Here is a 15,594-nt window from a genome sequence, read left to right on the forward strand (position 1 = left end):
GCATATCATAAGACAAGTTCGTATCTCGAACGTATCGATTGGTTGCCTGATGCTCGAGTGGGGAACTGCGGTTTCCTTCTATCGGAGAGTTACTAGATCGAATAAGATAGTGTCTGGCAGAAACACGTTGGACTCTACCGTGATAACATTCTATAATAATGGCCGACCCGACCCTACAAACGTTCTGCTGTCATCACACAAACCGAACGGATAGAGCGATAGTGATAATGCAGGAATTCAATACAGATGCGTACAATACAGTATGCATGTTCTCGTCGACGATGGGCATGATAGGCGCGATTTATCAGGTAAATTTACACGAAAAAAAAAATGTTATCTCCGAACGTTCCCCCTCCTTTGTTTCGTTTCTTTTATTAATTTGCAATAACTAACGTACAGAGCAGGAATTCATTTAAGATATGTAATTCTTATTGTGACTGAATTCGATTGCTAGAAAATATTATTTTGAAATTAGAACTTTTCTGTCATGATGCGATTGTTTTGGTTACACTTTGTTTCTTCCTCTGATGTATATATATTTATCCTGTTTCACATGTGACAAGTGTATAGAAAAGTGCAGCTAAAAGAAACCGGTATAAAAGTATTTATATTGAATAACAGTGATATGTAAAATATGATAAAAACATTATCTGAATAAAATATGAAATAATTTTACATATTTGTTTTTTTTTAATATATATAATTACAGTCATAGTGAAAAAATATATTTACACACATCATGCAATGCAGATTAATGTAAATTTAATGAGAAATATTTGAAGGTATCAAGGCAAATTGGCATTGTTAAACACAGGAAAATATATTTTTTCAGATACTACCTCGAGTGGATTCAAATAGTTCTTATCGTTGGAGGAGCTTCTTCAGAGGACGAGATATTATTGTATGGCTTGCAGTTGCCGATCTCTTAGCGTCCTTAGGTCTAATTTGTTATCGCAATTTAATTATATGAATAGCGGTTAATAGTACATAAACATTAATAAATTAGTTATAGTTATGTTTATTTTTTGGTGAATGAGTACAATGATGCGATAAATGGGTAAACAAGATAGGTATCTTATCTAATTATTTTATATTCAATTAGGCGTGTTTGTGAGATCAATGCTATGGAGAAATTTCAAGTCCATCATACCAATGGAAGGAGATATATCGAACGTGGTGTTTTGCGCTGTATTATCGGTAATGTTGATATACTTGGGTAGAAATACTTGAAAATTTGCTGGAATATTGATAGCGAATTCGGAATTTATATTACAGTAGATTAGTCGTACTAAAAGTTGCTACATAAAATTTAGCAAAGTTAAACGTAAAATATATAAGTATTTTAAATGATTGAATACCTAATAATAATATTGTCATGTTATTTAACAAAATATACTTTATTTCAAAATTGATTATATCATTACTGCATTTAGATATTTTATATAAAGTAGTATTTAATTGTGCACAATCAAGTGGAGCGTATGTGTACTGAATTCACCATGATAGATTATTGCTCGTAGGCATGGATTCAGTACTTCTACATGGCCACGTGGATATGGACGTTGTGTTATGCGGTGGACATGAAGTTACTATTGGGAGATAAAAATGGACGTCCTGCGTGCTATCACATCTTAGCCTGGATGCTTCCTGCCATTCTTACCTCGTTCGGGCTGATCATTCTATACATTCCCGATGCAAAGTCAGATTTTAGAAGTATCACAAATTATTTCGTGCACTCTTAGAGCAACGGTAACAAATGCGAAATTGTCTTGCAGCTGCCACAACTTAACGTCATTATCTAGTGCGATATTGCATATCCTTCCGAATTACTTCACCACGTATGTGTTACTGGCAGTGGTCATGATCGTAAATCCCATTCTGTACGTCGCATCGACTCGTGATCTTGAAACGGTAGTTCTGCACAGCATGGCTCAGGTGACCGGCAGAGAACGAAAGTTGATACAAACAATTAGAATAAAATTCGCTCTCATCAATTTGGTCTACTATGTATGCTGGACGCCCAATTTAATTAATGGATTACTATTGTGGATCTCATGGTTTCAGTTGCCAATCAAGGCAATCATCACTTTATGGTACATAATGGTATGTTCATATAAATATCATCATTTTAAGTGCGTGATAAATATAAGTAAATGATTGAGTCAATTTCTAATCGACAGGCTGTGACAAACCCCCTTCAAGCGTTTTTTAACGCGATCGTTTATCAATCATGGACTCGAAGGGAGAAATTACGTTTTGAATGTTGTCAAAATTTTAAATCGAGCATTAATATAAATTTAAATTCGATCCCCAAAATAGATAGTGACATGCATGTTTCTGAATCATCTCCATTACTAAATCCACGAACAGGATACGAACAGAAAATACCACATATCAGTATAAATCATGGATCTTCGTCTCTGTGAGAATCTATTTTACTGCCAGTTTATCAAAAGTATAAATAGTATCGTGTTATGTAGATTCAATATATTTACAAGATTTATAATACCCATATCAGATTATGAAGATTAAATTAGAATTTAACCAATCAAAAGAAAGAAAACCAATAAGTAAATTTAATGAACTTTGACAATTTAATCTCAATCTTGATCCGGGCATAATCTGATACGGGCATGAGAAGATTTAAAACACAAAATCAGTTTTTATACATAAATTGCGCATTTTTATTAAAGCACGATTTTTTAATAAGATTTTTTAAAAACCGTCTCGACTAAATCAATAGTTTATTAAAAAGTTTTTCGAAATGTGACAAGAGAAATATTATATAAAATAGAATTTTTAATATATTACACAGAAATATCGTATTAAAATATAATTTTTATACATTATACATTCGCGATATAATAAACAAAATAAGTGGACATAATTTAGCTAATATTAAGACATAATCTACAGAAAATCAAGATTTTGAAACAAACCAATGAAGAAGATATAAAACGGATACATGCAAGTTTCTTAAATAGAAGATTCGGCGCACAGATGCATATGTAATATAAAATGGACTGTTTAATTACTTCTAAAAGATAGAGTGCCTTTTTAAAAGATAGCAAATATTCTTTTTTACAATATGCGTTGTATAATGATTTCATAAATAAAAAGATATAACAAAATAGAAGTAGAGCATGTATGTATAATAGGGGTTTCGTTATTAATAACATTTTGTACTTAAACATTACGTGTTATACGCTCTAAATACTGGTAAAATATATCTTTTCTCTATATCATAATATCACGATCAACGGCGGTCACATGCATTATTGTATGTACATATATTTCATTACCTATTTTAACATTGCATTTTATTATACACACATATATATATATATATATATATATATATATATATGTACATGTATATATGTATGTAAATTGGCAATGAAAAAAGTATAAAATCTTATATTTTAAGAATTCATCAATATCTGCATAGTCATCTCTCTCAGAAGCGAGAAAAATAATACAAGTAATATTAATAAGAGAGAGTTCTTGTATAAGATTGAAGATAAAATGAAAAAAATAGATAGAATTACTTTAATGAGATTACTTTAAATATTCTATATAAATTTTGATGCACATCAATCTACTATATTATAATCACCGAGTATTGTTTCATGAATATAAATTTTATTATTTATAGATATAAGCGATAAAGTAATCATTTCTCGCTTCTGATGTAATTAATCATAATTAACGATGAAGAAATTGTGCATTCGTTAAGTTATTGTTTTTTGTTCATCGAGTATTGTATAATAAATTAATAGAATAAGAAAAATTTTTAATAATTACAAAAAATATTACATATTATACTGTTTATAAAATCTTTAAATTATTTTATGTAATGAATTGTAAAGATAGTTAAATATATATGTCAATTTTTATAAAGTTATTTATAAAGTTATTTATATTAATTTTAAATTCAGATTAAATCATTTATTAGCAAATTCAAATCTCTATTTCATTGCTATGCCAAAATGTAAAATGTAAAAATGTAAAAACACTAGAACATACGAAAACCATTCCTTCCCACAAATAATACTTCCTTTTAAGATGCATTATAAAAGAATTAGAATTTTTCATTTATCTGTTTGGCACTTTGGCAAAGTCTGCATTATTGTTCCGCTAATGTTTAAAATAAAAAAACAAAGCACTTGATTTATACACACAAATACATATACACACAAAAATATTTTATACTTAAAGAAAACTTAAGCCTCAGAATCGTCACATCAAGTTTGCACCATCAAGAGGGAAGATTTGAAGCTCCAAGCGTTAAAGATGTGATTTCACGAATGATCATCTCGGCGATTCTCCATGCTAACTCCTCTTTAGCCTGTTAATAGTGATTAATGCATTAATTAAATAATGCACATTATATGTAATAAATTATCATTATGTCTTTTATTAATAAATCATTCTAACGTTATAAAATGCTAGTATTATAAAATGTTTACCTTATCTTGTTCTATATTTACAAATCGTTTTACAACACGAGTTAGGCGAGATTCTGAAATTGTTTACATAATTTTATATACAATCTTGTATATATACATATCAGCTCAAACTCATTATAAACGTGACTTACCATATTTTCTATAAGGATCTGGCTCTATTTCAGTAATAAATCTACCTAAGTTGTCAACGTAACCAATGCTCAAACTATAAAATATATCGAATTATTTGTAACTTACAAATTAGTATGAATGTGTGTACAGTATAAAATTCAATCAAATACCTATATTTATTACGTCGCCATAAGGAATCTGGATCGTAAAGTTGCCTAGTGTCAATATTTAGATGACTGTTAATAGTTTTCTTATTATCAGGTAATTTGCTGCCATTATTTCCTATTTGAGAAATACTTGGCATACTAGTACACACTAAGCTTACTTCACTGCTGCAATCGGAACCTGCAAATAAATATTTTTTTCAAAATTATAATATATATTATATAAATATATAAAACTATCTATAAACATTACATATATAAAAGAAGAAAACACAGATATTAAAATATTTAACTCTCTAATTCTTTAATATTCTTTCACGAATATTAACACATTATTGCAATCAATAATCGATATCAACCTGTTCTTCTTATCTTGGAATGTAAACTCGGACACGGACTGGTTTGAATCGTGTTGATTAACTCTGATAAGTATTTATAATACAGCTGCGATGATAAGAACACTGGCAGATAATGCTAAAAGAAAGTATTGGCTTTTAATACAACTACTTCAACGTAAGAGTCTATTTAGTAAGTGTGGTGGAATTCAAGATAAATTTGTGTAATAGATAAGTGTACCTTGTTGAGAAAATTATATATAATTTTACTAGGTTTATCAAAACAATCGGGTTGTGGACCGCCTTCATCCTCGCGGCAAATATTCTGTTCTACATGAAAACGAATCTTGTCACTAAATCCAAGAGGCATAGTTGCTTGTAAACTGAAATATCTGTAAGAAAGATAATAACATATAAATTATTTTTACTTCTTTCCTCCGTATAATTATTTTTATTTCTTTCCTCCGTATATATATTTTAAAAATTACTTCTCGTATATAATAACGGCATCAGATTGCGCTTCTTCGGGATTGGCTGCTCCCTGCTTCTCCAAGAGGTTCTGCTTATAACTTATAGCCGACATCCAAAAGTCCAATAACTCTCGCTTATTCTCGAGTTCCATAAACTGTAAAGAATGTAAAGAATAGAGTCTCTTACGAAAATTTCTGTAAAAGTAACGATCGTGAAAGACAATGCAAACCTCCATGAAGTAAAAGAATGCTGTTTCGTTGTATAATATATCTGCTAATTGTACATTGCCACTGGTGAGCACGTCAATTTGATGCTTACAGTGAAATTCGCTTCGTAAAAAATCATTAATATACCTGCGAAAAATACAATGTTTTAAAATGCATTGATTATTTATTCGAACGACACTTATAAATGAATATACGTCACTTACTCGTTTTCTAATATATCGTATACTATGCTTTGAACAGCAGATAGGCACCGTAATATAGGCTCAATATTTTCCTGGACAATAGCCTCCTCCATATCTAGTCTTAGTTCTTCAGATATTTGATTTACATCCAGAGCTTCTTTGAGAATGTACTTCTTGTAAATTCTCAAAGCATCTTGCTTAGTCATCGTTGTGTCATGTCTCCTACCTTCACAATCGTGGTTTGATTGTCGCGTGTCGCTTATTGCCTGACTAGTCTTTGGCATACCGTTAGACGTTACATCACATGTTCTCTCATCGAACGGTATTTCACTGCTCGTTTGAGTATTTACATTGCTAGCGAGCATGTCACAGCTAAAGTTTTCATTATCGTCTAAGGAAGTAGGCAAGGCATTCATCATCTTTTGATTCGACTGTCTGACTTTCTGTGTATCTGGCATCTCGGATGCACTGCACAAGCACTCCACCTCTAACCAGAACTTGATGAGAGCTATGTGCTTTTTGGTGTCCATAAACTGAATGAAGTAACCAAGGGCACTTTTGTCCTTAAGTATTTCCGGCAGAGCTTTAGACAATCGAGAGCTGAAGGCGCATACTTCCTTAATGTCATTATTGAGAATCTCCTCCTCCTCTTCTTCCTCGAGACTGTACAATACACCCGAGGGTGTCTGAATAGACGATATACCACCATTGAATGCATCTACCAGAAAGTTTCCGGAACTTGTTGATTTTGTAGGTGAAGTTTCTATTCCGGACTTATCCCTTTGTCCTAGAAGCATTATATGCAATTTCATTCTGATGACAATTAAAAACGAAATCATTAAAATTGATGAAAAATATATACTATTGTAAATAGTCATTTTCTAAGAATAATTATCAGAAAATTTAATTTACTTTTAAATGTAAATTTTGTGTGTGTGTGTGTAAAATATGTACAAATATACATATATACATATATATATATATATATATATATATATATATATATATATATATATATAAATAGACAAAATTTCAATTTGAATAGTGAAATACAATTTCCAAATATCTCAGTGGAAACAAGAATGAAAGAAGAAATAAAATAAAAGGAAAACATGTTGCGTGTTAGAAATGTCAGAAGGTCAGGCTTGGACATTTAAGATTATGCGTGCTAGACGAAGAAGATGATTCGTCCGCTTCGTAATTTACGTCGTGACATAAAAGCGACGTATGATATAATTACCAATCTTTTTAAAAAATTGGAGCATCGTTCGTGTCAGCGCGTAACATGGTAAAGGTCGCCAATGACGCGAGGGTCGTTGAAAGGTAAACAACAGATGATGCTTTACGAGTGCGGCAGGAGCGCATCCTACGGAGCGCGTGAACGGCACCGCTCCGAAAGTGTCAGGCTGTGCCGCGCGATCGGGATCGCGGTTCGGACGACGACGACGACGATGGTCTCGAGCCTCCGTGCTGCGCGAGTCTCGCTGACGGCGACGACGTTCCGCACCCGAGGCTAGGCGCGCACGCGACGACGCGCGACATTTCGCCTCGGCGTCATTATTAGGTGTGCAAGATGACAGATTACTGTTGTTTGCATCCTCGCCGATTACAACACACACTCGCACAAGGTGTAAGCAGGTGTAGCAATGCGAGAATCCGCGGGCCGCTTACACTTCCTTCTTCAACCCTCGCGAGACCTGTTCTTTGTATCCGTACCATGTCATACTTCCCTGCACTTCGAATGAAATGGATAAATAATTGGAGATTGAAAGAAGAAAAAGGAGGAATGAATTGTATGAAAAATTTAACTATGAAGAATAAAATTAGATGTATTTGATGTGCACTTTCGCGCTCCAACGAATATAGTCGAGGGATGAAGAGAAAGTGTAGAAAGTGCACGTGTAGAGAGAGAAACTACTGGCACTTATATGCGCGCGTTTTTCGAATGTTTCGGAAGATTGCCGGAATTTTATATTAAATTGTTAAAATCTCATATATTTCTTTTAATTATTTCATGTACTTGATGCGTTTTTTTTCTTGTGAAATTTATCACGCATATTAAAATACGACTGTTTGTAAAAAGGAGATAAACAGATTGCGACGCGTTATTAAAGAATAATTCTTAAACTGTAATTCTATTTCTTGGAATATTTCTATTTGTATTTGATAATTTTATTTGTAACATTTATATGTTAACATTTATATGATGTTTTCGAAAAAATAAAATAATTAATTATTGTGGACTCTCTGTTTTGCTAATTTATATATACTCTATTTTTTATAATATAAATATTCATGAAATTCAAACTTTCAGTTTCAACCATTATGCCTATTTCTATCAATGTATATTAATTCTAATCTCACTTCAATTTCTCTCTATTTTTAAAAATTAGAACATTGGTGAAAATGGGTATTAGAATTTTAAATAAACTCAGAAGACAGGTCTAATTAAAATTAAAATCCGGAGATTTTCTGTATTGTTTCTCGGATATTCTTTCATCGAATCACAGTCTACATCTCATAACAAGATTATATCCGAGCAGACAAGTCATGATAACGTCAAAATGACATTAAAATGAATAGCTATTAATTGTAAAGTAATTTTTTTATAATTTTCCAATAATTAATTTAGAATCGTTTTGATGTCAGGATGACTTAATGTTCTGCTTGAATATTTGAAAGACATATTTTCCTTGAGAGGAGCAACGAATTACAAAACGATACATCGTAAAGTTTCATACGTTGCAATTCTTTCAAGAGCACTTGTTCCCTCTTGCAGACTTTTTTATTCTATTTATATATGCTAGGAAGCATTCTCTCTCTCTCTCTCTCTCTCTCTCTCTCTCTCTCTCTCTCTCGAATGAGTGAATCTCTCGAACAGGTGCCAAGTGGACGTCCCGCCTGTCCGGATTCTCTGAGATCGTTACGGGCACGTGCAAACACTTCTGATAACCGAGGTACAAAAGCGTATACTAAAATATATGTAAGCGACGATCCGATTGCGTGTACACACGCGATGTTATACGCGTTCCGAAGGCCGGCTGTCAAGGTAGACCGCGTAACGGCGAGAGGGCAATGGCCGGGCATCGTACTCGCTGTACGAACGCCGGGAGGTGACAGAGAGACGCAGAAATACGAGATGAGGTGTCCACCGGGCGGTGTGTATACCGGTTTTGTATGTACGTGCGAACGCGGGACTGAATCGTGTCCCGAGAGCGAACCGGCTGTCTCGTCAACGGGTTCCTGCCGGAGGCGGTGAGGCGCATCAGGTCGGGGCCCCCAGGGCGTTCGCTACCATCCATTTTTCAGTTCTCTTCACGTCAGGATCGATCACAGACGAACATGTTCATCCTACACGGCTTCCTCGTTATTGCGGCCTGTCTCGTCACCGTCGCGATTCCTCCCGCGCTGACCAAGGCGATTTACGATCAGCGACAGACCGGCGATGTGAACGTGCAGATTGATCTGAAGGACCTACAGGTGATTGCGCTGGTCAACTCCGAGCTCCTGGACGATTATACGGTAAATCCTTTCCTCTTTTTTAGTCTTTTTCTCTCTTTATCTAACTGGGTTTATTGGGACATATTTTTTTATTGTTCTCATAGTTTTTTCCTGTTTCTCTTTTTCTCAAATTATTTTATATTTCTTTCTTTATTCGAGAAAGAATAAAAATTAAATTTTACTTTATGATATATTTTTTTATTTTGTTGCGCTTCAACTTACCGTTAATGAAATAGTCGAAGCTTTTCTTCAGTTTGTAATTGCGTTAGTTCTACATATATATATATATACGATGAGTTTGATGCAAGATTGAAGCGAGCCTGTAATTTATAAAGTTATTTTAGACATTTTGTACTCAGAATGCATTTTACAAATTACATATTTCATTTAGTAATAAATAGATTGCTTTGAGTACCACTGAAAAATCACCGTCGACATTATCCTTGCTTTCGCAGGATTACGATTACTTATATGATTACGCCGACTTTACCATCAAGCCACTGGGAAACAAGCCTATCGTGAGTTCCACGACGGAGAAAAATGACGTCACACAAGTTTTCGAGTCGCTGCCGTCACAAAATTCAACCGTCTCGACGTCTGTCAATAATACAAGCGACATAACGCTATCCGAAGAAGCCTCGAATGCTAATCCATCGAATGGTACCGAGAACGACAAGATATCATCCAAAGACGAAGAGATCCTAAACGGTGATCCGTTGATTGGTATCACGAGCTCGACGCTAAATGCGAATAACGATGACAATAAGAGTCAACCGGGCGAGAAGGAAACTGGAACAACTCCTTCGACAACGGTGAAATCCGCGCACGCCGTGCGGTCGCAAAAGCGCTGCAAATTTGGATATGTTCCAAACGGCAATGGTCGCTGTCGATCGTGGTTGAATCGCTTGTTGCCGTGAGTACAACCGCGTGAGTGCAACCGGATGCCCTATTCTGATTGATCGGTATTCCCTCGATCAACCGGATTCAGATGGCAAAAGCTAGAGGAGTAAATTTAGAAACAAGTGTCCTTTGAAGGTGTGCCATATATGCATCGAATTTATGTTTGCCTTCACATGATGAAACAATCCCACGTTTTGCACTTTTGTAATGCGATAATTATCTCCGAGTACTTGATACGCTTCCTTATTTTGTTTCACAGTTCCGGACAAAAGAATTTTCCTAAAAGAAGTAATACATGATTAAAAGTATACTCACAGGAAAAAATGCAAGCGCACGTATATTCTTAGACGTATTTTTTTTAGCTGAACTTCTTACACGATTCATTTTCTCTTTTTTGTTCTCTAACGTAGAAAGAAAAGAAATTCAGCTAAAAAGATCTCTCTTATCTCGTACAAGCTTGTATTTTTTCCTTCATTTTTCATTTTGACTCTTGATTCTTCTTATCATCAGTTTGAGGTTTCTGCTTGAACGTTTGTTTTTAACTCATAATTAGCTGCGTCGTTGAAATCCGCGATGGTCCATAACAATATCGGTGTACAGGCGATCGGTATCGTTCCCACGCCAACCAACGTGGCGATGTATCCTATAAGTAATCCTATGGCGAGATGGATCCCCCTATCATACAGATTCCACGTACCGGTTCGTACAACGGTCTTGCCGAGTGTGGTGGGCCCGCTACTCGCGCGGTCGTCGCAGTTGAGGAAAGGACCTCGCTCGTTTCGCGTTGCTTGAAGAGCATTGCATTGTGAGGTCGAACTTCGTTGCATCTTTCATTTCGCTCACCTACACGCATTACGACGTAGCGTGTGTGATTGACGTGTATACATCACGAGGATGGCGATAGTTCAGATGCTATTTTTCCTCGGTGCGGCGTTTTTCGCGTTCGCCAAGGTTAGCGCTATTCCGGCGAAATACGATCAACGGCAGGATGGCGAGATCAACGGGCACGGTACGATAAAGAACCTCCTCTTCGTTATGCTCTTCCCTGGTAGTAGCGGTAATACTAACGACATAAGCGAGCTAGCATGGCATGCTATCCAGGCAGCGGTAAATGCTCGATCGAAAGGAGCGATCAAATCCAATGAGGAAATTCGCCAAGAGAAGCCCTATTCTACGGAAATTCAGATAAATGAGAATTATCTAGATAAAGAAAATTTGGTCCAAAAAGTAGAAGGAGATACGAAAACGTTGAATGTCTTGGATCAACAACTGGCACCAGTCGATGATGGGCAAATCGAAAAAATTGACAGAATCGCGAGAAATGTGAAGAATTTCGACTTTCCGAAGAGCCGTGAGGTGCCAGCTCTTCCGGGATACTTCGCGAACGTAAGGAAGACGTCCAGACCTAAGACAAGAGACAGTGGCCGAGCTCGGAGCGTGGTTGGGAACGTGGTTTGGAATCCCGACGATGAACCTGGAAGACCATCGTTAAAGAAGCAGCTACCTGGGGAAAAGGACGTCGCACTGTATTCTTCGAACGCTGAGAAAAACGATGTGTCTCCGCTATTTGAGGAGAAGCAGCAGGAACTCAGACTGCTGGGCGACGGTGTTGAGAACTGCGGTCCAGGAAGACATCGCGACGCGTCCGGCGTCTGCCAGTTCGACGAATCAGCCCCTTCTCTTTAGCTTTAAGTTCCCATGGCTGTAGATCTTAAACATTAAAATATATTAGTTATTATCATGCGATTAATTCTCATACGATATTTTATTTTTTATTTAGCATGAATTTTATATCAGATTTATTACATCTGCTGAAAGTATTTTTTTTTGCTTATTAGTGCAAAAATCATCCCACATAAAATGAGAAGAGCAATGAATTATTTAATTTAGCACGTAAAATGCGCTGAATGTGAGATAATTATCGTTTTATATAAAATATACATGTATAAAAGTATACGAAGATTTACTGCATGTATCTATTAAGCTACTTGATCAATAAAATACTTAAACGACAATAACAATGTGAATATGTATTTAAATATAAAGGGAAAATCATGAAAAAAATTGCAATAATAAATCTAATCTTCTTTAATTCTAATTCAATTTTCATTTTCTTTTCTAAATCAATAAACTCTTTGAGATCAGAAGTACATAAAGATCATCATTGGTCACCATTTTTTCGTTTGTTTAATACTTTCTACTTTTCTTATTCTTTCTTTGTCGCCGCAGTATATAAATAGCGCCTATCGGGAATAAGATTCTTACCGTCAGGAAACTAAATTCTTAGAAGTCAAAATTCTGATCTTGCATTCTCCAATCGAGGACGGAAAGTCACATAAAGCGCGCGGTACGTCGACCCTCCAGGGAATTTCCAGAAATCGAAGGTCGTTCCCCAAAGACCGGCGGCGATCTTGCGACAGCGTTGATTCGGTTCCCAAGGCGGAAGCGTGAGCGAGAGAAAAGAGCAAGGGCAAGGTTACGGTAATAAGCCGCGAGACGGGCAGATCGGGGAAACGAACTCACCGCGGCCACGATAGGACATTGCCCTTTACAGAGATTGGTGACTATAGATGTGCGCACACTTACGTATACGTATATGTATACACCTGCGCACCGCGTGTGATAACTATTACGCTCTGTCTTTAACATCATCGCGTATCTCCTCGAGACTCTTGCTCCTCCTTTTCCTTTGAATAAAACTGGTTATCACCGCGAGGGACATCGACGCGCGATTGATACGTTGCTGATGAGGATGATCAGCTTTAGTAATTCCACCACGCCTCCATCGTTGAATATCATTAATGCTATTAATACCATCACGTTTCTCTCTCCTGATGGCGATTTCGCAATCCGAATGTAATAAGGATGAGGAGACGTTTGAGGAACATCAATAGAGAATTTTCAATATCACGCATCTCCTCTTAGCTGGGGAAAAATACAATTAGCCGCAAGATAAAAAATTTCTTGAATTATGAATGATTGAAAATAAAAAAATGACAAGAACTTATTATTTATCTTACAAGTAAATCTTTTGTCAATCTTAATTAAAAATTTTGTATAGTAAAAACTTAATCTCAAAACTGAGAGATTATGAAGAAACAAGGAAACATGTAATTAAGTAAAAATATACCTTCTTGATAACGTCAACTTTATGAAAGTTGGCCCGGAAAATTGCAGATAGGAAAAGTATATAGTTCAGAGTTAAACATGAGTGAATCTCTCTTTCAATCTTCGCATAAATTACAAAAGTTTTACAGCATACCAACAGTGCCGTGACGATATATATATGCCGTTAACAGCAGGTTGCTGTCAGTACGCCGAGGTTCTTGAACTTTTCCGGGGATCCGTTTCTAGAACCGACCGAAGGAAGGCTCAGGTTCGGATCGCCCAGGTGGGGATCGGGATCGTCTTCTGGTACGAGACATCGCCCGGTCATCACACCTCGAGCATCCTCCGTGTTGTCCAGACACGTTCCACGTTCTCCAACGTCGTTTCGTCCATTTTCGTCCCATCTTGCGATACCGGTACTGGTCCCGGGCCAATCGCGTTCCCGCGTCATCTCATTAAGAATCGTCGAAAAAAGTGGTCGGCCCGAATTCACGCCCGTTGAGTAAGAAAATAACTTGTAAATTTATAATCGCAACCGAGCAGGAAGTATCCTGCAGTCACCGGCTTCAATTAGAATCGAGTAGAAAACAATAACTTAGGAACTGGAATCAAGTAGAGAGCAACTTTCTTGACAGATTTTAAGATAGACCGAGGTCAAGTAGACAGGTGAACCCGATAAGTACACGAGTTGCATTCGAACGAAAGGCAACTCGACAAATAGCCATCCATCAATGTTATCAATCAATATGCGTGTATTCAAGACTGTATTACTCATCGCGTTCTTCGCAAGAGTTCAGTGTTTACCCGTCATCGACAAGTCGACTGAGTCCGAGACTGATTCCAAGATCGAGTCTGAAATCAAGGATGAAATCATATCGGTGATACCGCAAGAGACAGCTGTAACTTTCGCCGCACCGACATCCACGCTCTCCGATGGCATCGATTACTATGACCAACGGCAGAACGGGACCGAGAACTATCGTATCCACTTGGACGGTCTTGTATTCGTATTTGCACCAGTCGAGGCACTGCTCCTGGCCGGCGCCAGCGCTGGCAATTCGGAACATAATTTATTAACTTCCAATCAAAAGGTATCCACTCCGCCGACGATCCAGTCCATCAATGAACTAGACAAACCCATCATCGATAGCGTTCCCAACAAAACCGATTTGGCGATCTCGAAGACACTAAACAAGTAAGAATCCATCTACTTCATATTGCTGTCCTAATAATCAATTTTATTAATTATATCTTATAATAGTATTAATTATATCAATCTTAAAATTGTGATTTTATTGCAACTGGTATTCACGTGTAATTTTCATTCTTTTAATTATAAAAATAATTTTATGTATACTTTCTCGACATACTCTTCTTATGTTCCAGACCAGCTGTACGGTTGATGAATTTCTTGACGCCCTTGATACGTCGCATACGTCATGTGCAAGGCACGAGCGTGCACTAAAACGATTCTTCGATGCTTGCAATTCCAATACACAATATTCCGTCTACAGCATATATTAAGAAAACAGTATTTTCCTTTTCTTTTAATACAACATGCTGTATTCTGTATTTTAAACTACAACCATTTAAAATAAGATGTTTGAAAAGAATATATTATTCTCTCCACAGGGATAGGATATCTGCATCTACAGGGATGATGGACGAGTACTCGTAGAATATAACGTGTTTGATTGACAATCGAATCGATGTCGTACCACGCATTTATATGGTGTCTAGTATTAATAAAGGGAGGCGCTAATATTAACGTTATTCCCGAGTTCATTTCTCTGTAACTTAAAAGATGGCTTTTAAATGAATATAAAATTACAGAAATGGCGATTTCATTTACCTTATCCGTACAATGTAATGGGCGATTGTAATTCAGTAACCACATATGTATTTACATGTTAAACAAGTTAAATGCAATATTCGCTTTGCCATAATTCCGTTTTGATTTAGCGTCACAGTACATAAATCACTATTCATTTACTTATAAACTAATTGTAATTGTTAGTGACGATTTTTTGTATCGACAATTGCAAATTTTTTACATGCATTTATGATATAATCTGCTTTAATTATATGTAAAGTTATGTATATATAATACAATTATATGCATCTGT

General features: G+C 35.9%; 5 protein-coding genes and 1 long non-coding RNA gene across 7 annotated transcripts; 4 read left to right on the top strand and 2 right to left on the bottom strand.

Moving 5' to 3' along the window:
* Positions 1 to 119: 119 nt before the first annotated feature.
* Positions 120 to 3,136, top strand: LOC105144529 (G protein-coupled receptor 143). 2 transcript variants are annotated; one of them, XM_011053484.2, is made up of 7 exons: positions 120 to 308; positions 833 to 938; positions 1,103 to 1,197; positions 1,521 to 1,699; positions 1,776 to 2,103; positions 2,181 to 2,422; positions 2,917 to 3,136. In XM_011053484.2, exons 1-7 carry the CDS (start codon positions 159 to 161, stop codon positions 2,930 to 2,932), a joined length of 1,116 nt encoding a protein of 371 aa, XP_011051786.1. In that variant the 5' UTR covers positions 120 to 158; the 3' UTR covers positions 2,933 to 3,136. The 2 variants fall into 2 exon arrangements, with proteins under 2 accessions (XP_011051786.1, XP_087264617.1); XM_087408491.1 differs by lacking the exon at positions 2,917 to 3,136 and having other exon boundaries at positions 2,181 to 2,563.
* Positions 2,728 to 7,646, bottom strand: pkaap (A-kinase anchoring protein pkaap). The gene is made up of 10 exons (XM_087408488.1): positions 7,200 to 7,646; positions 5,981 to 6,746; positions 5,780 to 5,903; positions 5,568 to 5,704; positions 5,321 to 5,471; positions 5,104 to 5,218; positions 4,751 to 4,925; positions 4,601 to 4,674; positions 4,470 to 4,522; positions 2,728 to 4,348 (listed from the first exon to the last, which is right to left on the bottom strand). The coding sequence occupies exons 1-10, from the start codon at positions 7,222 to 7,224 to the stop codon at positions 4,259 to 4,261; spliced, it is 1,710 nt and encodes a 569-aa protein (XP_087264614.1). The 5' UTR covers positions 7,225 to 7,646; the 3' UTR covers positions 2,728 to 4,258.
* A 761-nt stretch (positions 7,647 to 8,407) lies between these two features.
* Positions 8,408 to 9,950, bottom strand: LOC147908697 (uncharacterized). Its single transcript, XR_015545864.1, has 2 exons — positions 9,683 to 9,950; positions 8,408 to 9,525 (listed from the first exon to the last, which is right to left on the bottom strand). It is a non-coding gene; the product is annotated as an uncharacterized LOC147908697 (long non-coding RNA).
* Positions 9,111 to 10,648, top strand: LOC105144527 (hypothetical protein). Its single transcript, XM_011053483.2, has 2 exons — positions 9,111 to 9,481; positions 9,916 to 10,648. The coding sequence occupies exons 1-2, from the start codon at positions 9,302 to 9,304 to the stop codon at positions 10,375 to 10,377; spliced, it is 642 nt and encodes a 213-aa protein (XP_011051785.2). The 5' UTR covers positions 9,111 to 9,301; the 3' UTR covers positions 10,378 to 10,648.
* Positions 10,649 to 10,801: 153 nt separating this feature from the next.
* Positions 10,802 to 12,381, top strand: LOC105144526 (uncharacterized). The gene has a single exon (XM_011053482.2). The coding sequence runs from the start codon at positions 11,255 to 11,257 to the stop codon at positions 12,044 to 12,046; it is 792 nt and encodes a 263-aa protein (XP_011051784.1). The 5' UTR covers positions 10,802 to 11,254; the 3' UTR covers positions 12,047 to 12,381.
* Positions 12,382 to 13,894: 1,513 nt separating this feature from the next.
* Positions 13,895 to 15,304, top strand: LOC105144525 (uncharacterized). Its single transcript, XM_011053481.2, has 3 exons — positions 13,895 to 14,663; positions 14,855 to 14,999; positions 15,101 to 15,304. Exons 1-2 carry the CDS (start codon positions 14,200 to 14,202, stop codon positions 14,931 to 14,933), a joined length of 543 nt encoding a protein of 180 aa, XP_011051783.1. The 5' UTR covers positions 13,895 to 14,199; the 3' UTR covers positions 14,934 to 14,999; positions 15,101 to 15,304.
* Positions 15,305 to 15,594: the final 290 nt, after the last annotated feature.

This window comes from Acromyrmex echinatior, chromosome 8 (genome assembly GCF_024713525.1).
Source record: "Acromyrmex echinatior isolate Ae372 chromosome 8, ASM2471352v2, whole genome shotgun sequence".
In the NCBI taxonomy this organism is placed as follows: Eukaryota; Metazoa; Arthropoda; class Insecta; order Hymenoptera; family Formicidae; genus Acromyrmex; species Acromyrmex echinatior.